Source organism: Bos mutus, chromosome 5 (assembly GCF_027580195.1).
Source record: "Bos mutus isolate GX-2022 chromosome 5, NWIPB_WYAK_1.1, whole genome shotgun sequence".
Classification (NCBI taxonomy): Eukaryota; Metazoa; Chordata; class Mammalia; order Artiodactyla; family Bovidae; genus Bos; species Bos mutus.
In genome coordinates, this window is record NC_091621.1 from 72,028,819 (window position 1) to 72,055,747 (window position 26,929).

A 26,929-nucleotide genomic window follows, 5' to 3' on the forward strand; every position below is an offset into this window, starting at 1 on the left:
AGGAGCCTGGTGGGCTAGAAAAAAAGGCAAGCCCATGGGACCACAGAGAGTTGGATACAACTGAGTTGGACAACTGAAGCGACTGAGCACAGCACAATACGTTTTTCTTAGGTCAGTGGAACTTGCATTCTACAGATAAGTAATTTCTACAGAGAAATTTCTATAGGCTCCCCTCTCTGACCCTAAAGGACTCACAGAAAAGAAAGAAACAATGATAATAATACTTCCTTTAAATTGTATAGTTTTCAAAGCAGATTCACACACATCAATCCATCCAAGCTTTTAAAAAAACCAAGGCTCAGAGAGATTAAATAAAGGGCATCTTCAAGGTCACACAGCTAGCCAGTCAGTGTCAGAGACCAGAATTTAAACCTTTACTTGATGGTTCCCATAAAAAAAAAAATCAATCTCAAGAATAGGATTATAGAGATCCAGCATTTTCCATTAACATTATGGGGGGGGGATGTTTTATAAGCAATACTTACCAGCGACTGTGCTTTTCTTAGTTTAGATCTGTCCTGTGATTTATTTTTCTTATCACATGACTGTCGGTTGACAGCTGGGGTCATTTCATGTTTTTTCCTTCTTCTGTTAATTGGAGAGCATTGGGAAAATTATAAATATCATTTTAAAGCTTTGGTGGTTGTCATAGCTGTTTGTCTATTTGATTTTGTTGTTCCTGCTATTTATTTTTTGGCAGAAAGTATACTTTTATTTATTTATTTATTTTTTAAATTTTATTTTATTTTTAAACTTTCATAATTGTATTAGTTTTTGAATCCATCACATTATCATTCACTCTATTTAAAAGATTATCTTCACTCAGGTGGAAAGAAGCCAAGTGTCTATCAATAGAGAAGGGGTTGAATAAACTCTGACACATCCACACAATGGAGGACTGTGGGCTGTAAAAAGGAGGCCAGAGTATTTCTTTATATACCTGTGGAGTGAGCTCCTGGATATATTGTTACATGAAGAAAGAAAGTGGGATAAAGTGGTATGTATTGTGTGACACCATTTCTTTCAGAAAGGGATGCATGTGTCTGTATTTGTTTCTTTTTTTTTTCATCCACCCCACTTCCCCACCTTTATGATTTTTTAAATGTAAGGACATTTTAAAAAATAGTTTACCTATCTGTAGGATTCCCCTGTAATCCAATTAGGAACAGGGAACAGTATTGAAGACTTTTCAAGATACACTTTGTTTTGTATATTTGACTTTGGAACCATCTCAAAATTACGAAATAAAAGAAAAAAAAATCCCCAAATCTAAAAACAGCTGGTGGTGTTACCCCACACAAAGGAATAACTTCATGGGACTTTAAAACAGTCATTTGTCTGAACAGCCTTAGTAGAACATATCCTAAGGACAAAAACACAGCCAAAGACATACTAAATTGTTTTCAGTAACCTTATTGTTTGTATTAACATTAATATTTGCTTTTTAAAGTGATTGCATACAATAGGATAAAGTATGGATTCACATTATTATTATTATGAGTATATACCCTCAGGCTAAAGGCAAAATGAACCAGAAACAAACATTGAATTCTAGTTAGCAGATTTATTTTGACAATGATATGAGTTAGCAATTCCAGAAAATACTTCCAGAATTTGTTAAGTAAATGTATACTCTGTGTGTATACTTCATATAATACATTTTTTTTATGCAAAATTATGCTACATTGTGCTTGGTCGCTCACTTGTGTCCAGCTGTTTGCGACTCCATGGATTGTAGCCTGCCAACCTCCTCTGTCTATGGGGATTTTCCAGGCAGAAATACTGGAGTAGGTTACCATGTCCTCCTCCAGGGGATCTTCTCAACCCAGGGATGGAACCCAGTTCTCCCACATTGCAGGTGGGTTCTGAGCCACCAGGGAATCCCACACAAAATTATGTATGTACATACATAGCAAGAAGAGATAAGAAAGCCTTCTTCAGCGATCAATGCAAAGAAATAGAGGAAAACAACAGAATGGGAAAGACTAGTGATCTCTTAAAGAAAATCAGAGATACCAAAGGAACATTTCATGAAAAGATGGGCTCGATAAAGGACAGAAATGGTATGGACCTAACAGAAGCAGAAGATATTAAGAAGAGATGGCAAGAACACACAGAAGAACTGTACAAAAAAGATCTTCACGACCCAGATAATCACGATGGTGTGATCACTGACCTAGAGCCAGACATCCTGGAATGTGAAGTCAAGTGGGCCTTAGAAAGCATCACTATGAACAAAGCTAGTGGAGGTGATAGAATTCCAGTTGAGCTATTCCAAATCCTGACAGACGATGCTGTGAAAGTGCTGCACTCAATATGCCAGCACATTTGGAAAACTCAGCAGTGGCCACAGGACTGAAAAGGTCAGTTTTCATTCCAATCCCAAAGAAAGGCAATGCCAAAGAATGCTCAAACTACCGCACAATTGCACTCATCTCACACGCTAGTAAAGTAATGCTCAAAATTCTCCAAGCCAGGCTTCAGCAATATGTGAACCGTGAACTTCCTGATGTTCAAGCTGGTTTTAGAAAAGGCAGAGGAACCAGAGATCAAATTGCCAACATCCGCTGGATCATGGAAAAAGCAAGAGAGTTCCAGAAAAACATCTATTTCTGCTTTATTGACTATGCCAAAGCCTTTGACTGTGTGGATCACAATAAACTGTGGAAAATTCTTCAAGAGATGGGAATACCAGACCACCTGACCTGCCTCTTGAGAAATTTGTATGCAGGTCAGGAAGCAACAGTTAGAACTGGACATGGAACAACAGACTGGTTCCAAATAGAAAAAGGAGTACGTCAAGGCTGTATACTGTCACCCTGCTTATTTAACTTCTATGCAGAGTACATCATGAGAAACACTGGACTGGAAGAAGCACAAGCTGGAATCAAGATTGCCGGGAGAAATATCGATAACCTCAGATATGCAGATGACACCAGCCTTATGGCAGAAAGTGAAGAGGAACTCAAAAGCCTCTTGATGAAAGTGAAAGTGGAGAGTGAAAAAGTTGGCTTAAAGCTCAACATTCAGAAAACAAAGATCATGGCCTCCAGTCCCATCACTTCATGGGAAATAGATGGGGAAACAGTGGAAACAGTGTCAGACTTTATTTTTCTGGGCTCCAAAGTCACTGCAGATGGTGACTGCAGCCACGAAATTAAAAGACGCTTACTCCTTGGAAGGAAAGTTATGTCCAACCTAGATAGCATATTCAAAAGCAGAGACATTACTTTGCCAACAAAGGTCCGTCTAGTCAAGGCTATGGTTTTTCCTGTGGTAATGTCTGAATGTGAGAGTTGGACTGTGAAGAAAGCTGAGCGCCCAAGAATTGATGCTTTTGAACTGTGGTGTTGGAGAAGACTCTTGAGAGTCCCTTGGACTGCAAGGAGATCCAACCAGTCCACTCTGAAGGAGATCAGCCCTGGGTGTTCTTTGGAAGGAATGATGCTAAAGCTGAAACTCCAGTACTTTGGCCATCTCATGCAAAGAGTTGGCTCATTGGAAAAGACTCTGATGCTGGGAGGGATTGGGGGCAAGAGGAGAAAGGGACGACAGAGGATGAGATGGCTGGATGGCATCACTGACTAGATGGACGTGAGTCTGAGTGAACTCCAGGAGTTGGTGATGGACAGGGAGGCCTGGCGTGCTGCGATTCATGGAGTCGCAAAGGGTCGGACATGACTGAGCGATTGATCTGATCGGACATATATAGTCGAATATATATATATATACACACATGTATATATACACACACATATATACACCAATGTCACAGAAGGGAGGCACAAATACGGAAAAGACTCTTATGAACCCTATGGTGCTGGATTGGAATCTGAGGTATTAAAATATTAAAAGAAGCTGTAAGGAAAGCATTACAGCTACAAAATGCAAACAAATCCTAAAGAAAAGATCAAATTTACCAATAAAGGTTCATTTACTTTAAATCACTTTTTGCTTCTTGGGGCTTCTCTGGTGGCTCAGCAGTAAAGAATCCACCCTGCAATGCAGCAGATGCAGTTTTGATCCCTGGGTTGGGACGATCCCCTGGAAAAGAGAATGGCAACCCACTCCAGTATTCTTGCCTGGAGAGTCCCCATGGACAGAGGAGCCTGGTGGGCTACAGTCCATGGGGTTGCACAGAGTCTGACATGACTCAGTGACTAAACCACCACCACCGGTGAAAAATATTTGTATTTCACAGTAGCTTCTGTTTTCATCTTTTTGTAGACCAAAGTGCCAGTAAATTTTTTCTAAAAGGAAAAAAGTGGAGAAGGGCACAGTTCTTACACTTGCCAGCTGTGTTCAATGGAGTCACAATTGTCCAGGTAATTGAAGCGAATTCTATCATTTGGATGCTTGTCAGAAGACCTCCAGGGTGGGAGTTCTTTCTCCCCTGGGTGGTTCTTCTTTCTTAAAGAGGAAGAGGATCAGAAAGCAGATGAAGGAGACAGCTTTCCCCCTGGAGAACTGCTTCCAATGGGTTGAACATCCACAATCACAAACCCATCTTTTGGAGGTGTCTAGAAGGAGAAAATGATTTTTGTTCTTAAAACACCATAATAATAACAAAAGTAAAATAAAGAACATGGACTTCCCTGGTGGTCTAGTGATTAAGAATCTGCCTGCCAATGCAGGGGACACTGGTTCAATCCCTGGTCCGGGAAGATTCCACATGCCTGTGTGCCACAACCACTGAGCCAGAGCTCTAGAGTCTTTGCTCTGCAACAAGAGAAGCCATTGCAATAAGAATCCTGAGCATGGAAGGTAAAGAATAGCCCCTGTTCACTGCAACTAGAGAATTCCCAAGGGCAGTAATGAAGACCCTTTGCAACCAAAAATGAATAAATAAATAAATCCTTTAAAAAAATCATTATCATCATCACCATGATGGCACTGATGATGGTGGCAATGATTACAGCAGCCAACAACCCAGAGGTACTTGAATGTGCCAGGAACTGTCTCAGGAAGTATTCCTGTGTTATTATTATTTTCTGAGGGGTGTTATACAGTGAGGCATGCCAGATCTTCATTCCCTCTACTAGAGATCGAACCTGCACCCCTTACATTGGAAGCAGAGAGTCTTAACTGTTGGACCTCCAGGAAAGTCCCGTTCCTACATTACTTTATTTAACCTTCATAATAATTTTAAAAGATAATCATAACTACTTCCCTTTTACAGAAGAGAAAACTGAAGGTAGGATGAACTGATTAATTTTTCCACTACTACTATTAAGACATAAGCAGTAAGACACAGGGTCAGAATTTGAATCCAGCACTCTCCAGCTTCAAACCTACGCAATGAACTTCTCTATCCTATATTGCCACCTCTCCTACCATAACATTATACAGTTATTCCACAACTGCAGTTAATTTGTTACTAAAAATATACATTCTTAAAAACAGTACCCTGTTCTACCTATCTAAAACACAGAGACAATTACCATTACGTAGGGGTAAACTATCAGATCAGATCAGATCAGCCGCTCACTCGTGTCCGACTCTTTGCGACTCCATGAATCACAGCACGCCAGGCCTCCCTGTCCATCACCAACTCCCGATGGCACCCAGCCATCTCATGCTCTGTCGTCCCCTTCTCCTCTTGCTCCCAATCCCTCCCAGCACCAGAGTCTTTTCCAATGAGTCAACTCTTCGCATGAGGTGGCCAAAGTACTGGAGTTTCAGCTTTAGCATCATTCCTTCCAAAGAAATCCCAGGACTGATCTCCTTCAGAATGGACTGGTTGGATCTCCTTGCGGTCCAAGGGACTCTCAAGAGTCTTCTCCAACACCACAGTTCAAAAGCATCAATTCTTCAGCTCTCAGCCTTCTTCACAGTCCAACTCTCACATCCATACATGACCACAGGAAAAACCATAGCCTTGACTAGACGAACCTTTGTTGGGAAAGTAATGTCTCTGCTTTTGAATATGCTATCTAGGTTGGACATAACTTTCCTTCCAAGGAGTAAGTGTCTTTTAATTTCCTGGCTGCAGTCACCATCTGCAGTGATTTTGGAGCCCAGAAAAATAAAGTCCGACACTGTTTCCACTGGTTCCCCATCTATTTCCCATGAAGTAGTGGGCCCGGAGGCCATGATCTTCGTTTTCTGAATGTTGAGCTTTAAGCCGACTTTTTCACTCTCCACTTTCACTTTCATCAAGAGGCTTTTGAGTTCCTCTTCACTTTCTGCCATAAGGGTGGTGTCATCTGCATATCTGAGGTTATTGATATTTCTCCTGGCAATCTTGATTCCAGCTTGTGCTTCTTCCAGTCCAGCGTTTCTCATGATGTACTCTGCATAGAAGTTAAATAAGCAGGGTGACAGTATACAGCCTTGACGTACTCCTTTTCCTATTTGGAACCAGTCTGTTGTTCCATGTCCAGTTCTAACTGTTGCTTCCTGACCTGCATACAAATTTCTCAAGAGGCAGGTCAGGTGGTCTGGTATTCCCATCTCTTGAAGAATTTTCCATAGTTTCTTGTGATCCACACAGTCAAAGACTTTGGCATAGTCAATAAAGCAGAAATAGATGTTTTTCTGGAACTCTCTTGCTTTTTCCATGATCCAGCGGATGTTGGCAATTTGATCTCTGGTTCCTCTGCCTTTTCTAAAACCAGCTTGAACATCAGGAAGTTCACGGTTCACATATTGCTGAAGCCTGGCTTGGAGAATTTTGAGCATTACTTTACTAGCGTGTGAGATGAGTGCAATTGTGCGGTAGTTTGAGCATTCTTTGGCATTGCCTTTCTTTGGGATTGGAATGAAAACTGACCTTTTCCAGTCCTGTGGCCACTGCTGAGTTTTCCAAATGTGCTGGCATATTGAGTGCAGCACTTTCACAGCATCGTCTGTCAGGATTTGGAATAGCTCAACTGGAATTCTATCACCTCCACTAGCTTTGTTCGTAGTGATGCTTTCTAAGGCCCACTTGACTTCACATTCCAGAATGTCTGGCTCTAGGTCAGTGATCACACCATCGTGATTATCTGGGTCGTGAAGATCTTTTTTGTACAGTTCTTCTGTGTATTCTTGCCATCTCTTCTTAATATCTTCTGCTTCTGTTAGGTCCATACCATTTCTGTCCTTTATCGAGCCCATCTTTTCATGAAATGTTTCTTTTGTATCTCTGATTTTCTTTATGGTATCTCTGATTTTCTTTAAGAGATCTCTAATCTTTCCCATTCTGTTGTTTTCCTCTATTTCTTTGCATTGATCGCTGAAGAAGGCTTACTTATCTCTTCTTGGTATTCTTTGGAACTCTGCATTCAGATGTTTATATCTTTCGTTTTCTCCTTTGCTTTTCGCTTCTCTTCTTTTCACAGCTATTTGTAAGGCCTCCCCAGACAGCCATTTTGCTTTTTTGCATTACTTTTCCATGGGGATGGTCTTGTTCCCTGTCTCCTGTACAATGTCATGAACCTCATTCCATAGTTCATCAGGCACTCTATCTATCAGATCTAGGGCCCTTAAATCTATTTCTCCCTTCCACATAAGGGATTTGATTTAGGTCATACCTGAATGGTCTAGTGGATTTCCATACTTTCTTCAATTTAAGTCTGAATTTGGTAATAAGGAGTTCATGATCTGAGCCACAGTCAGCTCCTGGTCTTGTTTTTGCTGACTGTATAGAGCTTGTCCATCTTTGATTGCAAAGAATATAGTCAATCTGATTTCGGTGTTGACCATCTGGTGATGTCCATGTATAGAGTCTTCTCTTGTGTTGTTGGAAGAGGGTGTTTGCTATGACCAGTGCATTTTCTTAGCAAAACTCTATTAGTCTTTGCCCTGCTTCATTCCATATTCCAAGGCCAAATTGGCCTGTTACTCCAGGTGTTTCTTGACTTCCTACTTTTGCATTCCAGTCCCCTATAATGAAAAGGACATCTTTTTTGGATGTTAGTTCTAGAAGGTCTTGTAGGTCTTCATAGAACCATTCAACTTCAGTTTCTTCAGCGTTACTGGTTGGGGCATAGACTTGGATTACTGTGATATTGAATGGCTTGCCTTGAAAATGAACAGAGATCATTCTGTCGTTTTTGAGACTGCATCCAAGTACTGCATTTCAGACTCTTTTGTTGACCATGATGGCTACTCCATTTCTTCTGAGGGATTCCTGCCTGCAGTAGTAGATATAATGGTCATCTGAGTTAAATTCACCCATTCCAATCCATTTCATTTCGCTGATTCCTAGAATGTCGACATTCACTCTTGCCATCTCTTGTTTGACCGCTTCCAATTTGCCTTGATTCATGGACCTGGCATTCCAGGTTCCTATGCAATATTGCTCTTTACAGCATCGGACCTTGCTTCTATCACCAGTCACATCCACAGCTGGGTATTGTTTTTGCTTTGGCTCCATTCCTTCATTCTTTCTGGAGTTATTTCTCCACTGATCTCCAGTAGCATAATGGGCACCTACTGACCTGGGGAGTTTCTCTTTCAGTATCCCATCATTTTGCCTTTTCATACTGTTCATGGGGTTCTCAAGGCAAGAATACTGAAGTGGTTTGCCATTCCCTACTGCAGTGGACCACATTGTGTCAGATCTCTCCACCATGACCCGCCTGTCTTGGGTTGCCCCACAGGCATGACTTAGTTTCATTGAGTTAGACAAGGCTGTGGTCCTAGTGTGATTAGATTGACTAGTTTTCTATGAATATGGTTTCAGTGTGTCTGCCCTCTGATGCCCTCTTGCCACACCTACCATCATACTTGGGTTTCTCTTACCTAGGGTGTGGGGTATCTCTTCAAGGCTGCTCCAGCAAAGCGCAGCCATTGCTCCTTACCTTGGACGAGGGGTATCTCCTGACCTTCAATGGGGTATAGCTCCTCTAGGCACTCCTGCGCCCATGCAGCCATGGCTCCTTGGGCGTGGGGTTGCTCCTCCCAGCCGCCACCCCTGGCCTCGGGCTTAAGGGCATGGGATAAAGTATAGATTTTATCAATTATCAAAACTTCAGCCATTTCCAAAGACTTGGAAAACAAAAGTCTTTTTTTTTTTTTTTTTTTGGAAAGTCTATTTTTTAATTGCCCAAAATGAAAGTCTGTTTTTTTTGTATATAAAATTCATAAGGGTTTTTATACGGTTGTAGCCTAAGGGACGGAGAAGGCAATGACACCCCATTCCAGTACTCTTGCCTGGAAAATCCCATGGACGGAAGAGCCTGGTAGGCTGCAGTCCCATGGGGTCTCTAAGAGTCAGACACGACTGAGAGGCTTCACTTTCACTTTTAACTTTCATATGTTGGAGAAGGAAATGGCAACCCACTCCAGTGTTCTTGCCTGGAGAATCCCCATGGACAGAGAAGCCTGGTGAACTACAGTCCATGGGGTTGAAAAGAGTTGGACACGACTGAGCAGCTAAGCACAGCACAGTGTGGATCTCACTTAAAGTGGACATTCAAGGAATCCCCTGGTGGTCCAGCGGTTAGGACTCCATACTTTCACTGCCAAGAGCAGGAGTTTGATCCCTGGTCAGGGAACTAAAAGCCCAAGTCACACGGGGTGGCCAAAAAAATAAACTAAATAAAAAAAGATGGACATTCATTTCATTTTTCTGAGTTTATATTGAATGAAATCTATTTTTGCTGGAAGAGGTCTTGTTTAACACCACTGGTAATAAAGAATACATGATAATAAAAAAGCAGTTTCAGGGGAGAAAATTTAGGCATAGATGCTAGGAACTACATACATAAATAAGCATCATTAATTCTGAAAAGTACAAAATATTTGACCCATTAACAGAATAGATAATAATGAAAACTGGTGACTTTTTCATTAAGTAAACAAAAACTTTGTTCCCTTTACCCAAAGCCGTTTGAGACTTTTGTAAATCGCAAATGTTGAAAAAATTTTAAATGCTTTTGTTTACATATATTGAAATGACCGGACATCTTTTCTCTTTTATTCTGTGAATTACATGGACCGATTTTTGAATATTATGCCAACCTTACTCTCCTTGGATATATCCCGCTTGGCCATCATGTATTATTCTTTTTTTATATCTTACTGGGTTTAATTTGCCAATTTTGTCTTTAATAGAAAAACTGAAATTTACTATAACAAAGTACTCCTTAAAGAAATTAAATACTAAGCAACAATGTGGCAATTTTCTTGTATCAGAACTATTCATCATCTTAAAATATGTGTCTGTCAGTTGCTCAGTCATGTCCTTTATCTATGATCATAAAGCCATGACTCGTTATGATCCTGTGGACTGTAGCTCACCAGGCTCCTCCGACCATGGGCATTCTCCAGGCAAGAATACTGGAGTGGGTAGCCATTTTCTTCTTCAGGGTATCCTCTCGACCCAGGGATCAAATCTGCATCTCCTGCATTGCAGATGGATTCCTTACCATTTGAGCCACAAGGGAAGTGCATAAACAGTTTCTGGAAAAAGAGTTATTGTTGAAGACCAAGTATTAAAATCAGTATTACATACAATACTCAAAACCTTTTTTCATTCTACATCCTGGTTAATCACTTTTCTCTCCTCTGCCCCAGAACAGCCCACACTTCAGCTATTGAAGCCTTTCCCTGCCTATGAGTGACTTTGAATGAGAGTTAAGGAAAGCTTTGTGATAAAAGGAGCCATAGCTATTGTAATTTTTAAAATAACTCTTCCACCACTGCACTTTACATTTTTCTTTTTAAAAGAAATTCTCATGAAGAACAGCCATCATTGAAATCAGAAAGACTGCTTTTATCATTGTAATTATAACAATATTAATTATGCAGTTTATTACTACATTAAATGTAGAGGGTTTCTACTTCAAGTAAATGCAATAAAATGAAATGTAAATGAGCATGTTAAGAACCAACTATTCATATTTCAAAAGGATTCTTCAATTCAAAACGGACTCACTGTAGCTTTCCTATAAAAAAAAAATCCCCGTGGTTTTAAAAATAATTTAAAATTTTTAATTTACACATAGTTTTCAGGAACTCTTCTATTATATGAAATGATGCACAACTCTGCGTGTATATAGATCATGCCATAAAGGAAAAGCTCATAAAAATTTCCCATGTTACCTAATTAACTGTGACTATAAGAATGAACATAAACATTGCTTACAACGCATAGAAAACCACTAGAAAAATTTATGCTCATACTATTTACTGTTTACGAGTCTATGTAAGGACTTTACATTGCTAGTTTCTAAAGTAAAAAGAACTTTAATATGCCCATTATGCCCTTTCCTAATTACTAATTTTTTGCAAACTTTTCTTTATAAATGATAGAAACATAAACTTCAGTTTTCCTGGTAGAATCACAGAAAATTTGAATTAGTTAAGTAAAATTTGATGACCTATAGGTCATAAATACTGCATGTTACCCACAGAATCCCCGTGTCAGAATTGTGTACTGTAGGCGTCAGAGACACAGAAATCCAGGAATCTGGAGAGAATGAGGAGCTCCAAGTCCTAACCTGGATGGAATTGTGGTTTGTGAGTGTCAGATGACTTTCAACTAACATGGATATCTTGAAAAGAGCTGTTAAGTTCTTAGAACTAGGGAATTTTGAAGTCATGGTATATTTCTTTTGAACCAATGGCCTTCTCCAACATAGTTCTAGAATTCCTAAGTAGCTGATGTTAGTAATTCTGTTGCTTCATTTCCCAAATTTACCTTGGGCTTGGTAACATGGAGTTCTTTCACCATTTGAATATAATGCTTCTTCCATACATCCTGCTTATAGGGAGTTGGGGAGACACTGATGTACCAGTTAAACCGTAAACATTTTAGCATCCAGAGCTGATCCAGTTCAGTTAAATTCTTCCAATGCCAGCTCACCTGGAAAAACAATGTTAAAAATCTATTCAGTTTACATGTCCACTTTCTCTAGGTTTTGAGCTGTCACCCTGGTACTGAGAGAACTTCTTTATTTTTTTTCTGGAGTGGGTTGCCATGCTCTCCTCCAGGGGATCTTCCTGACCCAGGGATCGAACCCACTTCTCTGTGTTTCCTGCACTGCAGGGGGGTTCTTTACCACGGAGCCACTGGGGAAGTGGATTCATGGATTCATTCATGAGAGAATCAGAGCAAACATAATTTTAACTAGATAAACCAGGCCTGGAATTCACAACTAGTTTCTTTTTGGTCCTTTTCCTCCAAATCACAGCCAAGTTACCTCCTACCTGAAGTGCTTCCTAACCAGGCAGGAAGATTTTTTTAAAAAATTTTAATTGGAGGATGATTACAACATTATGATGGTTTTGCCATACACTGGCCATAGGTATACATGTGTCCCCTCCAACTTGAACACCACTTCGACCTCCCTCCCCATCCCATCCCTCCAGGTTCTCAGAAAGCACTGGCTTTGGGTACCCCTTTTTCTTTTTTTTAAATGTTAATTAATACAGAATCCAAATCAACTAATATTTATCGAGCACCTATTAACCATCCTCATCACAACCTGAAAGGTAGTATAATTAATATTCTTTCCCCTTGCAAATGGGAGAAACTAAGCTTCAGATAAGAGAACTTCCTAAAGATCTCTGGCTATGCCAAAGCCTTTGATTGTGTGGATCACAATAAACTGTGGAAAATTCTGAAAGAGATGGGAATACCAGACCACCTGACCTGACTCTTGAGAAACCTGTATGCAGGTCAGGAAGCAACAGTTAGAACTGGACATGGAACAACAGACTGGTTCCAAATAGGAAAAGGAGTACGTCAAGGCTGTATATTGTCACCCTGCTTATTTAACTTCTATGCAGAGTACATAATGAGAAATGCTGGGCTGGAGGAAGCACAAGCTGGAATCAAGATTGCCAGGAGAAATATCAATAACCTCAGATATGCAGATGACACCACCCTTATGGCAGAAACTGAAGAACTAAAGAGCCTCTTGATGAAAGAGGAGAGTGAAAAAGTTGGCATAAAGCTCAACATTCAGAAAACTAAGATCATGGCATCCAGTCCCATCACTTCATGGAAAAATAGAGAAACAGTGGAAACAGTGGCAGACTTTATTTTTCTGGGCTCCAAAGTCACTGCAGATGATGATTGAAGCCAGCCATGAAATTAAAAGATGCTTACTCCTTGAAGGAAAGTTATGACCAACCTAGACAGCATATTAAAAAGCAGAGACATTACTTTGTCAACAAAGGTCCATCTAGTTAAGGCTATGGTTTTTCCAGTAGTCATGTATGGATGTGAGAGTTGGACTATAAAGAAAGCTGAGCACTGAATAATTGATGCTTTTGAACTGTGGTGTTGAGAAGACTCTTAAAAGTCCCTTGGACAGCAAGGAGATCCAACCAGTCCATCCTAAAGGAGAAATCAGTCCTGGGTGTTTATTGAGGGACTGATGTTGAAGCTGAAACTCCATTACTTTGGCCACCTGATGCAAAGAGCTGACTCATTTGAAAAGACCCTGATGTTGGGAAAGATTGAAGGCAGGAGGAGAAGGGGACAACAGAGGATGAGATGGTTGGATGGCATCACCAACTCAATGGACATGGGTTTGGTAAACTCTGGGAGTTGGTGATGGACAGGGAGGCCTGGCATGCTGTGATTCATGGGGTCACAAAAAGAGACACGACTGAGTGACTGAACTGAACTGAAGGATCTCTGGGAGTCTGCGTATGAACATTGTATGAAGGCTACAGAAACTCCAGTTGGCACATTGCTTATTTTTTTCTTCTGTTTTTCTTTCATTTAGATAAAGGGAACACAATGACTAATACTATATTCAGTTCAGTTCAGTTTTTCCTCCATTCTTCACCAACTCCCGGATTTAACTAAATATATAAGTGATGGGAACACAATGAGTCTTTTCCAAATACTATCGCATGAGGTTGGTGTGTTCTAAATAGCCTTTAAAATTCAATAGAGCATTAAGTATTTGTCCTGGGGACTTCCCTGGTGGTCTAGTGGCTAAGATTCTATGCTTTCAGTGCAGGGGGCAAGGGTTTGATCCCTGGTTAGGGAACTGGATTCCACATGCTGCAACTGACGCCTGGTGCAGCCAAATTAATAATTTTTTTTAAAGTATTCTGTACATTCCATTTTCATAGCATTATGGTCAATCCTACATATCCAGCAAATGGCGGAGGTGGCCCTATTATGTGTAGTAGTTTTTAAAATAATTTATTCCAGGTTTTAAATGTCTTAGTAGAAACTAGAATCAAGTCCATATATAAAGTTGACACTAGGCATTCCATGTCTCTTATCAAGAATTGCAGAGATGATAGCTAATTTTCACATTCATTTCATCCTTGGAAAACTGGCCTCTTTTTCAAGGTTAACTCAATAATAAATAATGTTTCAGTGCCCCCAAAAGGAGCAGAACACTCTGTAATGGAACTCGCTACCCATCCATCTGTTTATCTATCTGTCTCTCTTCCTCCCTCCTTCCATCCAATGTGTATGGAGTTTCTATTACGTTCAAGATTATTTTATGGGCTGAAGATAAGACATGTAGGGGAGAGGGAAGCAGAACGGGGCACAAGTAGGAGAAACAGTAGGTTCAAGATCTAGATGGAGGAAAAGGCTTAGAGGATCTGATACAACACTGCAGGCAGAAACAGAAATCACAACCACTTTGTGCAACCCTGAATGAAACTACACTGCTGTTAATCCTCATATGGTTCAGTTCAGTTCAGTCACTCCAGTGTGGGGTTTGCGACTCCAGGGAATGGGGAGAAAGCCAGGCCTCCCTGTCCATCTTTTTCCTGGAGTTGACTTAGACTCAGGTTTAGACCTGAGTCAGTGATGCCATCCAGCCATCTCATCCTCTGATAGATAAAATTTTCCTTTGCCGCCAATTTTCCCAGCATTGTTTTTTCCAAAAGTCAAACAGGAATGAGGTGGCCAGGGTACTGGAGTTTTAGCTTTAGCAAAACCTTAAAAGAACACCCAGGACTGATCACATTTTAGAATGGACTCAAAGCTCTCTTGCAGTCCAGGGACCCTCAAGAGTCTTCTGCAAACCACAGTTAAAAAACATCAATTCTTCGGTGCTCAGCATTCTGGGAAATCCAAAATCACAATGCTGAAAGGAAAAACCAAGCCTTGATATATGGACGGACCTTAGTTGGCAAAGTAATGTCTCTGCTTTTGAATATGCTATCTAGGTTGGAATGATAACTTTCTCTTCCAAAAAGTAAGCGTCTTTTAATTTCGTGGCTGCAGTCAAAACAGTGACCCAGAACCCAGAAAAATAAAGTCTGACAACTGTTTCCACTGTTTCCCCATCTATTTTTCCCTGTTTTTGAAGTGATGGGACTGAGGCCAATGATCTTTGTTTTCTGAATGCAGCTTTAAATTTTTCACTCTCCATTTTCACTTTCATCATAAGCATTTCTGTTCTTCCAAAACATGTTTTCTTATCATAAGGCTGGTGTCATCTATATCTGAATGTTATTGATATTTCTCCCGGCAATTTGATTCCAGCTTGTGCTTTTCCAGTCCAGTGTTTCTCATGATGTACTCTGCATAGAAGTTAAATAAGCAGGGTGACAGTATACAGCCTTGACGTACTCCTTTTCCTATTTGGAACCAGTCTTTTGTTCCATGTCCAGTTCTAACTGTTGCTTCCTGACCTGTTAGTTAATTCAATCAAGATATGGAGTTTGGGAGGGAGGGGATGGGGAGACAGTTTTTCTCAGTTGTAGGATTTTCTTCTTTTGACTTTGTTTTATTGTTTAGGCCTATTGGTAGTTAAGTTGGGTCCCCCCCTGCACTGGGGATAGATAAAATTTTGCTTTGTTTTTTATTTTTGCTGCCTTTTGTTTGTTTAAAACTAAACAGGAATGAGGAAAGTTGAGGGTAGGTAAGCTCTTTCAAAACTGTAAGACAACCCCCACCACAATTTTAAACCACATTTTCAAAACTGTAAGACAACCCCCACCACATTTTGATGAGCTCAAAGCTCATCTTGGTGCAATGACTTTATTGTTTACTTTAAATCTAGCTGAAGAACAATTGCCTCACAGTCAGTTCTGGAAATAAAATATGATGCTGAAATCTACTAAGATTGACATATGGTACATATAGATGATAAGATTATCTATTTCATATCACATTTCCCTGGAATAATAACATTCTCACTGTGAAAATCATGGAAAATTCTGAGAAACCTGAAGAAAAACAATACCCAGAACACTGTCAATCAGAGATGACCAAACATTATCAACAAGCTGGTAGAGTTATTTTCCTTTCTGTTTTTCAGGTATACATGAAAGCAAAATTGGGAAACTGCATGCAATTTAAAATCATGCTTTCTTCATTTTACACATAATAAACATCTCTGTTTTTCCAAAACATGTTTTCTAATGACTGCCTAATAATTCATTATATGGCAGAATGATACTCTATTACTGGGCATTTAAAACACTATGTTTTTTTTTTTTTTAATTGTTTCAATTTCAGAATAATATATGTACATCAATACTAAATTCAAAGATACCAAGAGGCACACTGTAAAAAACATTAAAAAAATAAATAAAAGCCTCTCTCATCCTTGTCATCTAGCCACTCATTTCCCTCCCTGAATATAACCATTGTTACTGGCTTCTTGTGTGCCATTCCAGAAGGGCAACAAATATGGATACATTCTTTTATTCTTTCCAAAGCGGTAGTATAATTCTGCACCTTAGTTATTCTATTGATGATATATTGAGATAGTTGCAACCAGTCTGCTATTAGCAGACATTTCCATTGTTTCCAACATTTTGCTGCTACAAGCAATGATGAAATATTCTTATATAGATATAAATTTTGCATGCGTTGAAGTATACCCATAAGACAAATTCCAAGAAGTGGAACTACTGGCCAAAGGTAATCTTATTTTTTTTAATTAAAAAAAATTTTAAAGTTTTTAGCCATGTCTCATGGCATGCAGGATCTCAATTCCCACTTTCAGGATCAAACTTTTGTTTGGTAGTGAAAGCCACTGGATCATGGGAATGTCTAGGAATCTTTATTTAAAAATGGCTGCTGCTGGAACTAATTTTTCAGTTGTGTCCGACGTATACCCCATCAGACAGCAGCCCACCAGGCTCCCCATCCCTGGGATTCTCCAGGCAAGAACACTGGAGTGGTCTGCCATTTCCTTCTCTAATGCATGAAAAAAAAGTGAAAGTGAAGTTTTTCAGTCGTGTCCGACTCTTAGCTACCCCATGGACTGCAGCCTACCAGGCTCCTCCGTCCATGGGATTTTCCAGGCAAAAGTACTGGAGTGGGGTGCCATTGCCTTCTCCAATTTAAAAATTGAGTACTACAAAATTGCTCTCCTTGGTGTTTGCGTCAATTTATCTATGAAGGTGCAACATATGAAGGTGCTTGTTTCCCCACACCCCAACAATATAAAGTGTTATCATTAAAAAAGAAACTAAAAAAAAAAAAGAAACTCAATCTATCTGAGTCACAAAATGGCATGAAAATGAGGCTAAGCATTTTATCTATTTTAGAAACATCTGCTTTTCTTTCTGTGAACTATTTGTTCACTTCCTTTGCTCATTTTTCTGCTAGGCTTTGCTTTTTTTTCTTCTTACTGTAGATTTATAGTCTTTCTTTAAAAAAATAAGAAAATCACCCCTTTGCTGGCAATATGTTTTTTCCCCCATTTATTTTAATTTTTTTGGCCACACTGTAGCAGCTTGTGGGTTCTTAGTCTCCCGGCCAGGGGTTGAACCTGAGCCCTCATCAGTGAAAGCACTGAGTCCTAACCACTACCAGGGAGTTCCCTCCTGTTTACTGTCTGTATTTATTTACAGTTTTCTTCTCTATGAAGAAAATTTTAATTTTTATAATCACAACTTAAAATCTTGCTCTCTTTATTTATAAAGCATATATAATATATATACAAATTATGTAAAATAAATAAAGCAAGATTTTAAGTTATACATTTTCTTTTGAGGCTCTTAATATTATAGATTACTCACAAAGTCTTCCTTCCCTAGATTTCCTTTAATTACATTTTTTTCCCCTTTAGTCATGCCTGATGGCTTACAGGATCTTAGTTCCCCAAACAGGGAATGAACTTCTGCCCTCAGCCGTGAAAGAACAGAGACTTAACTACTGGACCAGGGAATTCCCTCCTTTGAGTAGGGAATGGTTTCCCATAATTTCACATCAATGTTTTATCCTTCTAGAATTTTTTTCCAGATACTGCCCGATTGTCCCAACACCAATTATTAAATATGTCATCTATCTTACTGCATTCATTTTCTTAATTTTTTTTTCATTTTCTTAATTTTAAAAACTAAAGTTACCATGTGAATGCACAGTAACAGGTAATTTCTGGTCTTTCTAGACTATGAAAAGAAATCTACAAAATGACTATCAATTTTATATCTTAAAAAATATACTTGAATACACCATGGAATTACTTGTAATAAAATAATGGTAATGTAATTACATGTAATAAAATAATGGATGCTTTTCCAACCTGTGAGCACACATTTGCCCACTCTGAACTCCTTTAGTCTCACATGCTTCTGTATTTATCACATTACCACCTTATTTCATGCTTTTCTATTTATGAATGGCCTGCACTCTACACTTTAAGTTTTACTATGGTCCTCTGCTGTGCAATATAAGACTATTCTGCTGATGAACCATTATATACATGTGTATATATTTCCCCAAATGGCTAATGCTATTTTATGGACACTTAGTGATGGCTTACTTTTTCTCCCCTTTGAGCACTAAGTGTACAGCCAGACACAAAGAGATGGGGCCAATCCAAACTGTACAAATAAAACGTAGTGAGCATCTTGTCAGTGCTTGGTTTTGTATATGTGCTTTCCTTTTTTCCCTCAAGTTTCAGTGTTTTCTAGGCTGTCTTTACAAAACACCGAATGCTGCTTCTTTATCTGTACCTGTGCACAGTGACAAAGGCTTCGGGGGTCCAGGAAAGAAAAGATACATAAAGATAACACCTTTGGGAGCTTGGTAGTAAAATCTAGAGCTTCTGCTGGAATTTTCTCCTGAAGCTTTCGACAGAACTTTTGCTGTGACAGGGAGCAGTGTTCTAACAGGACTGTCAGGATTTTTCTCCTCTGAGTATCCATCCATTTGTCAAACTGGAAAAAAAAAAAAAAAAGGCAAAGCAAAAAAAGAAAAAAAAAAAAAGCTCCAGGTTTAGTCTGACACCAGAGACGCATTATGAAAGATAAAGAATTGCATAGAAAGTGTGTTTAGTAACTTATTCTTAACGAATTGCATGCATTTCTTTCCCTAACAAGTACACCCCATGTTTTGCCACCTACCTGTTCTTTCTCACATTTGTGTGTGTGAGCCAAGCAAGGCCAGTGTGGACATAGACGTGCACTTGACCTCAAAACGTGGAGTTACAGAAAAATTTGGGAGCTGGTCATAGTCATAAACTGAGACTATATACAGACTTGTAAAATATAGATCTTTAACTTCTGATGGGCCTATATACCAATTAATCCATCATATAGTTGAGAATATCATAAATTAAAAATGCACATAATACACTTAACCTACCAAACATCCTAGTTTAGCCCAGTCTACCTTAATGTGCTCAGAACGCTTACATGAACCTTGATGCTTATTGCTGTTGTTTAGTCGCTCAGTCATGTCCTACTGTTTTGCGACCCCATAGACTGTTGCTCACCAGGCTCCTGTGTCCATGGGATTCTCCAGGCAAGAATACTGGAGTAGGTTGCCGTGCCCTCCTCCATGGGATCTTCCTGACCCAGGGATCAAACCTGGGTCTCCTGCATTGACAGGGGTATTCTTTATCACTGAGCCACCAGGGAAGCCCTCACATGAACTTACAGTTGGGCAAAATCATCTACCACAAAGCCTATTTTATAATAAAGTGTTGACTAGTTCATGTAATTTACTGACTACTACACCTGGAGAAGGGAATGGCAACCCACTCCAGTATTTTTGCCTGGAGAGTTCCATGGACAGAGGAGCCTGGTGGGCTACAGTCCATGGGGTTGCACAGAGTTGAACACGACTGACTCAACTTAGCATGTACACAAGCACACTGAATGTGAAACCAGAATGGCTGTCTGGGTACTAATGGTTTTAAGTGTATTTGGCCTGTACTCTTGTGACCGAGTGGCTGACTGGGAGCTGTGGCTCACTGGCTGCCCAGCACCATAAATGAGTATCCTACTGCACGTGGCTAGCCACCCCTCCCAAAAAAACCCAAATACAAAATTTTAAATATGGTGTCCACTGAACGTCTATCACTTTTGCATCACTGTAAAGCCAAAAAGTTGCTAAGCCAAAGCATCTTAAGCCACGGACTGTCTGTACAACCTTAAGAGAAGACACCTGGGCAGTCAGTCTCCCCCCACAGTTTCTACATCAGCTCATTAGTGATTAAAACTCCAGGACCAGAAACAAACCTTTGTGTTCACAATTAGAGACAAGGCAATACAAGCAAATATCTCTGAGAAGGGGGAGTATGTAGGGTTAAAGTCCTGTGCGTGTGTGTATTCTCAGTCACTCACTTGTCTGACTCTTTGCTGAGCCCGCTAGGCTCCTCTGTCCATGGAATTTTCCAGGCAAGAGTACTGGGATGAGGTGTCATTTCCTATTCCAAGGGATCTTCCCGACCCAGGGATGAAACTTGTGTCTTTTGGGTCTCCTGCATTGGCAGGTGGATTCTTTACCACTAGCACCACCTGGGAAGCCCCAGTTAAAGTCCTGCTGCTGCTGGTGCTAAGTCTCTTCAGTCGTGTCCGACTCTGTGCGACCCCATAGATGGCAGCCCACCAGGCTCCCCCATCCCTGGGATTCTGCAGGCAAGAACACTGGAGTGGGTTGCCATTTCCTTCTCCAATGCATGAAGGTGAAAAGAGAAAGTGAAGTCGCTCAGTCATATCTGACTCTTAGTGACCCCATGGACTGCAGCCTACCAGGCTCCTCCACCCATGGGATTTTCCAGGCAAGAGTACTGGAGTGGGGTGCCATTGCCTTCTTGGAGTTAAAGTCCTACTAATATGTAAATGATTGATATGATTGGAAAGGAAAAGTTGATAGGAGGACCTGGAAAAAAAAAAAAAAAAAAAAGAGTGCCAGAGACAGAAAGTACATGCCAAAGCAATCTGGGGCATACCAAACAAACGCTTGGGTTACTTCACAATTTTCCCTAGTGATGACCCCAAACCAGTCCCAAGATTAGTGACTGATCAAAGAGGAGAGTGTGAGAGCTGGCCAAAATCAAAAGAAAGGTTCTTATGGGAACAGCTAGCAGCTGAAAAAGTTGTTATCAGAGTCTAAATCTCTGTTTTTCTTCTTTAGTCCATTAGAGAAGAGAAAACAGGAAAGTTTGGGGCTACTTGTATTTTATACACTATTGCATTTCACCAATAGATATTTTCTAGTTATTATAAAGTAATCAGAATTTCATAATACTTTAGTTTTAATCATAAAATACATTGACCACCTAAAAAGGCATATAAAATAAAAATGTATTGACAAGCCTTATGACAAGTCGACTTCTTTGTAATCATAGGATCTATTTTTTTAAATTAGTTGGAGTACTTCTTGATTAAAACCATTCACTGTGGGACTTCCTTGGAAGTCCAGTGGTTAAGAAACTGCCAGTGCAGTGGACATGGGTTCCATCCCTGGTCTGGGATGATTCCACATGACCAAGGCAAATAAGCCTGAGAGCCACAATTGCAGGCAGACACACCACACTGTCTGAGCCACCCTAGAGCCTAAAAAAAAAAAAAGCCACTAAAGTAAAAAGATTTTACACCTTATGACAAGTCAACTTCTTTGTGGTCCCATGCTCATTTTTTTAAGAGAAAGCCTGCACACAGCATTAAAAGACCCAGCTCAGCCATAAACAAATAAATAAAAAGAATCTGCCTTCCAATGTGCAGGGACTAGGGTTGATAACCTGGTCTGGGATGCCCACATGCCACAACTAGAGAAAGCCTGAGAGCTGCAACAAAGACCCAGAGCAGCCAAACCAAAGATTTTTAAATAAAACAAAAACTATTCACTGTCACCAGATCTTTTCAGTGCTCATCAATCTCACTTTGGACACTGCATTCAGGGGGAGGGGACTCTCAAATGAAAAAAAAAAAAAAAAAAAAGATCAGAAACCTTAACTTACAAATAAGTGAATAAAATCTATTCATGCATGAATGACCCAGATTTCCTCTCAGCCATAAACAAATATTTCCAACTAAAAAGAATCTTTCCTTTGGGGATGGGTTAAGGGAATGATAGAGAAGCCAGACCAGAGTGGTGAGGGCCAGAGGAAGGACCAGCCCATGATGCAACGGTGATCTATAAAACAAGGAGCCAGTGGGGCAACAAAGACAGGAGAGCTGCCAAACCAAGGCATTTTTAAATAAAGACTGTAACTGCTTTTCCAGCAGTTATACAGTTTGAGAGAACTGGGGAATGAAGAAAGGGGATCTGGTACTTTAGTGTTATGAGTACTGAATTGGATCTCTTGTGATTTTTCTTTGAGAGAAAAAAAAAAATTGGTATTCATCTTTAAAATTACTTTTGGGCAAATAAGTGCTGAATAAAACTGCTATATGGGGATGCAGGATGATTAGGGAAGAAATTTTTATGGGATATAATTATCACTACAGTAAGCTGTGGTACATATAACACAATGGAGTATTACTCAGCCATTAAAAAGAATACATTTTAATCAGTTCTAATGAGATGGATAAAACTGGAACCTATTAGTGGTGAAGGGCCAGAAAGAAAAACACCAATACAGTATACTAACGCATATATATGGAATTTAGAAAGATGGTAGCAATAACCCTGTGTACAAGACACAAAGAGACACTGATGTTTAGATCAGTCTTATGGACTCTTGGGAGAGGGAGAGGGTGGGGAGATTTGGGAGAATGGCATTGAAACATGTATATATCATGTATGAAATGAGTCACCAGTCCAGAAAGGGGATCGTATACTGGATGCTTGGAGCTGGTGCACTGGGATGACCCCAGAGGGATTTTTGGGGAGAGACAGGAGGAGGGTTCAGGATTCATCTTTAAAATTACCTTGGGCGGATTCATTACGTGATATTTGCAAAACTAATACAATATTGTAAAGTTTAAAAATAAAATTAAAGGGAAAAATTTTCCAAGCAAAAAAAAAAAAAAAATCAACAAAAAATCAGAAATAACCCCAAATGCCTCACAATAGTGAATCAGCTCAGCAACATGATAAGAGAAAATATGACATTAAGGATGCATGGGGGCTTTGGGAGTGAGGCCATTCAGAGTCTCACTAAGAATCTCTTAATTTCTTCCTTTATACATTGATTGAATAATTATATCTAAATTTAGAGTTACTGGGAAGATTAAATAAATGAAAATATGTATAAAATTTCTAAAAGAATGTATGACTCATTGTACTCATGGTAGCTAATATTATAAACAGTGGTCCCCAAACTTTTTGGCACCAGGGACCAGTTTCATAGAAGAGAATTTTTCCATGGACTGGGGGAACAGGCAGGGAGGGATGGCTTTGGGGTGATTCAAGTGCATTACATTTTGTTGTAGTTCAGTCGCTCAGTCATGTCCGACTCTGCAACTCCATGGGCTGCAGCATGCCAGACTTCCCTGTCCTTTGCCATCTCCTGGAGCTGGCTCAAACTCATCTCCATTGAGTCAGTGATGTTTTCCTACCATCTGGTCCTCTGTCGTCCTCTTCTCCTGCCTTTAATCTTTCCCAGCATCAGTCTTTTCTAATGAGTCGGCTCTTCGCATCCGGTGGCCAAAGTATGGAGTTTCAGCTTCAGCATCAGTCCTTCCAATGAATATTCAGGACTGACTTCCTTTAGAATTGACTGGCTTGATCTCCTTGCAGTTCAAGGGATTCTCAAGAGTCTTCTCCAACACCACAGTTCAGAAGCATCAATTCTTCATTGCTCAGCCTTCTTTATGGTTCAACTCTCACATTCATACATGACTACTGGAAAAACTACAGCATTACATTTATTGTGCACTTTATTTCTAATGTGATGCCACTGCTGATCTGATGTGAGGTACCAATGGGTCTGTGGCCCAGAGGTTGGGGACCCCTGTTATAAAATATCACAGTGATGTTAAAAATAATAAGCATGAGGGGTAAATCATTAGATATACAATAATTAAATTACAAAGCATAAAGTAACCATGTTTGTACATTAACAAGGACAGGAAGCACATTTGCAAGGATTGAGGTCAGCTCAATTATTTTCATGGATGCCCAGAAGAGAACAGGCTCAGATTGAAGAACAGTGATTTAGAATAAATATAAAAGAACATTAGGATTATAAAGTGCTGAAGAAATCTATAAAAGAAAACATTCAAACCTTTTCCTCTAGAGATAAAAAGATAATTACATTGGTTTCTCATTTATTTCCTTGATTATAACAGTCAAAGATAATTTATATTTGGCTTTGATAGGTGTTCTTTGCCTTGGGGGTTTCTCCTTTCTAGTTTCTAATCTATTTAGTCTAATAGAAAATGAATTTGCATTCCTTGAACTTCTACCAGTTGAAGGTGGGTAGATGACTGATAAGAATGCTTAACAGCTGGAGAAAATCCCCTTGGAATTTAAAAGGTGCTGGGAATAATCCAAAAAGTAGATAATCCATGGAAGAATTAACTGTACATGAATTTGGTAATCGCCCAGTATCTTTCTCTTTTTTAAAATTTTTTCTAAATTGAAGCATTGTTATTTTACAATGTTTTAGGTATCTAGCAAAGTGATTTACATATATATACACACACACACACACACACACACACACATATATATACACACACACACATATATTGTTTTAGATTCTTTTCCACTGTATGTTATTATAAGATATTGGATATAGTTCCTTGTGCTATACAGTAGGTTCCTTTTTTTTTTTTTCAATCAAATATATTATATAGTAGTATATATATCTGTCCCACATCTCTTGCTTCAGCTCTTCAAAAAAAAAGAGCCATACCATCATAGCCAAGGATCTAATGTGTGAGACAGGGGAGCAGCTAGGACCATTTTCTTATCCTAGTACCATGTATGATACCTCATTTTACAATTAGTTCCTTTTTAATATTAATATCATATATGATTAGTATATGACATTGTGCTATATTATTTTATGCTATACTATCTTATATGACCATCACTGGTGACTCAGTGGAAAAGAATACGCCTGCCAAGCAGGAGACGTGGTCAATCCCTGGGTCAGGAAGATCCCTTGAAGAAGGAAATGGCAACTGGCTCCAGTATTCTTGCTTGGGAAATCACATGGACAGAGGAGCCTGGTGAGTTTACAGTCCACGGAGTTGCAAAAGACTCAGACATGACTTAGTGACTAAACAGCAGCAATACTATCTTATGTCATATCATAATTATATTTTATAGTTACTTTGGGATTTCTTGACAATAGGATTGTGAAAATCCCATTTTCAGAGTGATTGTTACAAGGATTCTTGCTGCGCTTTCAAGATGTGAGGACCATTGCTAGGGCATCAGCGCCACTCATCTCACACCAAATGGCAAGGAAAGGAAAGTTCTCAGGCAGTGAGGTCAAAATGAAGGAAGAGCCTTGTTATTTTTTTGCTTTTTGGTTATATTATTTTGGGCTTCACTGGTGGCTCAGCTGGTAAAGAATCTGTCTGCAATGCAGGAGACCTGGGTTTGATCCCTGGGTTGGGAAGACCCCCTGGAGAAGGAAATGGAAACCCACTCCAATATTCTTGCTTGGAAAATCCCATGGACAGAGAAACTTGGAGGGCTACAGTTCATGGGGTCGCAAAAGAGTCAGACACTACTGAGGATGCACACATGGCTAAATATAAAATACTTTTTGGATTGTCTATCATTGAATAGGTTTCACATTACATTTTGCCCCTTACTATCCAGATTGTTTTTAAAAGTGACTTTACTTCTAATATGAGATTGAGCTTTAAAGCCAATACTTGACTCCTACAATGAAAATCCCAAGTAATGCTAAGTTTAAAAATCAGTATCCTTGGGCTTCCCTGGTGGCTCAGTGGTAAAGAATCTACCTGCCAATGCAGGTAACATGGGTTTGATCCCTGATCTGGGAAGATCCTACATGCAATGGAGCAACTAAGCCCGTGAGCCACAACTACTGAGCCTATGTTGATCCCACATGCCACGACTTAAACAAGAAGGCTCTAGAGCCCAGTCTCTGCAACAAGAGAAGCCCTGGCAATGAGAAGCTTGCACACCACAACTAGAGAAAAGCCTGTGCAGCGAGGAAGACTCACAGCCATAAATAAAGGAAAAAAAAAAAAAAACTTGTATTCTTGCTTCTCTCCTTTTTTATTGAAAATGCATTCCTTATGCTATCAATCTGTTATATTGTTCATAAAACACACAGACAAATAAAGCCTAAAATGGAGAGAGAAAACTGAATAAAAATAAACTGGAAATATTCCCTTCAAACTTAATTCCTGTGGCTTTCATGGAGGTATAAAGATTACCATATGATCTAGTGAATTTATGGAATAAGTTTGTTGTTTGGCAAAAGAGAAAAACTAGTATCATTTATTCATTTAGAAAATATTTATTAAATGCCTGATAACATCAAGCAATGTACAACAAGGAGCATGGTAAAACCATGCCTGACCCTGTAGTTTGGCTGATTGGAGTAGAGAGATAATTAGTGATCTTTGCAAATATCAGTGACCTTTGAAATCTATGCTTCTATTAGTTATGGTAAAAGAAAAGAATTAACAAGATCTTTTCAAAAGTTTGAAGACCTTGAATTTTATCCAGGGTGATATTTAAAATGTTTAACAACTGGCAATGCTACCAACCAATCAAAATAGACAGAGGCTGGTCAGCCATACCAATGAATTCTGCCTGAACATTAGCCCTGGTTTTATTAATTTAGGGATTTCCTTTCATAGTAAGTAGAATGAAAATGCAAATATAGTCATTTTAAATATGTCCCTTTTTATTTTATCTATTTGCTTTTTTTATAAGTCTCTTTTT

General features: G+C 39.4%; 1 protein-coding gene across 1 annotated transcript in view; it reads right to left on the reverse strand.

The window, feature by feature from the left end:
- The window catches only part of FBXO16 (F-box protein 16), a 51,460-nt gene that overhangs the window by 14,057 nt on the left and 10,474 nt on the right, over nucleotides 1-26,929 (reverse strand). Inside the window, 4 exon segments of the mRNA XM_070370124.1 lie at nucleotides 486-588; nucleotides 4,288-4,520; nucleotides 11,630-11,794; nucleotides 18,832-19,035. Of these exon segments, the coding sequence (XP_070226225.1) occupies nucleotides 486-588; nucleotides 4,288-4,520; nucleotides 11,630-11,794; nucleotides 18,832-19,035 (705 nt within the window).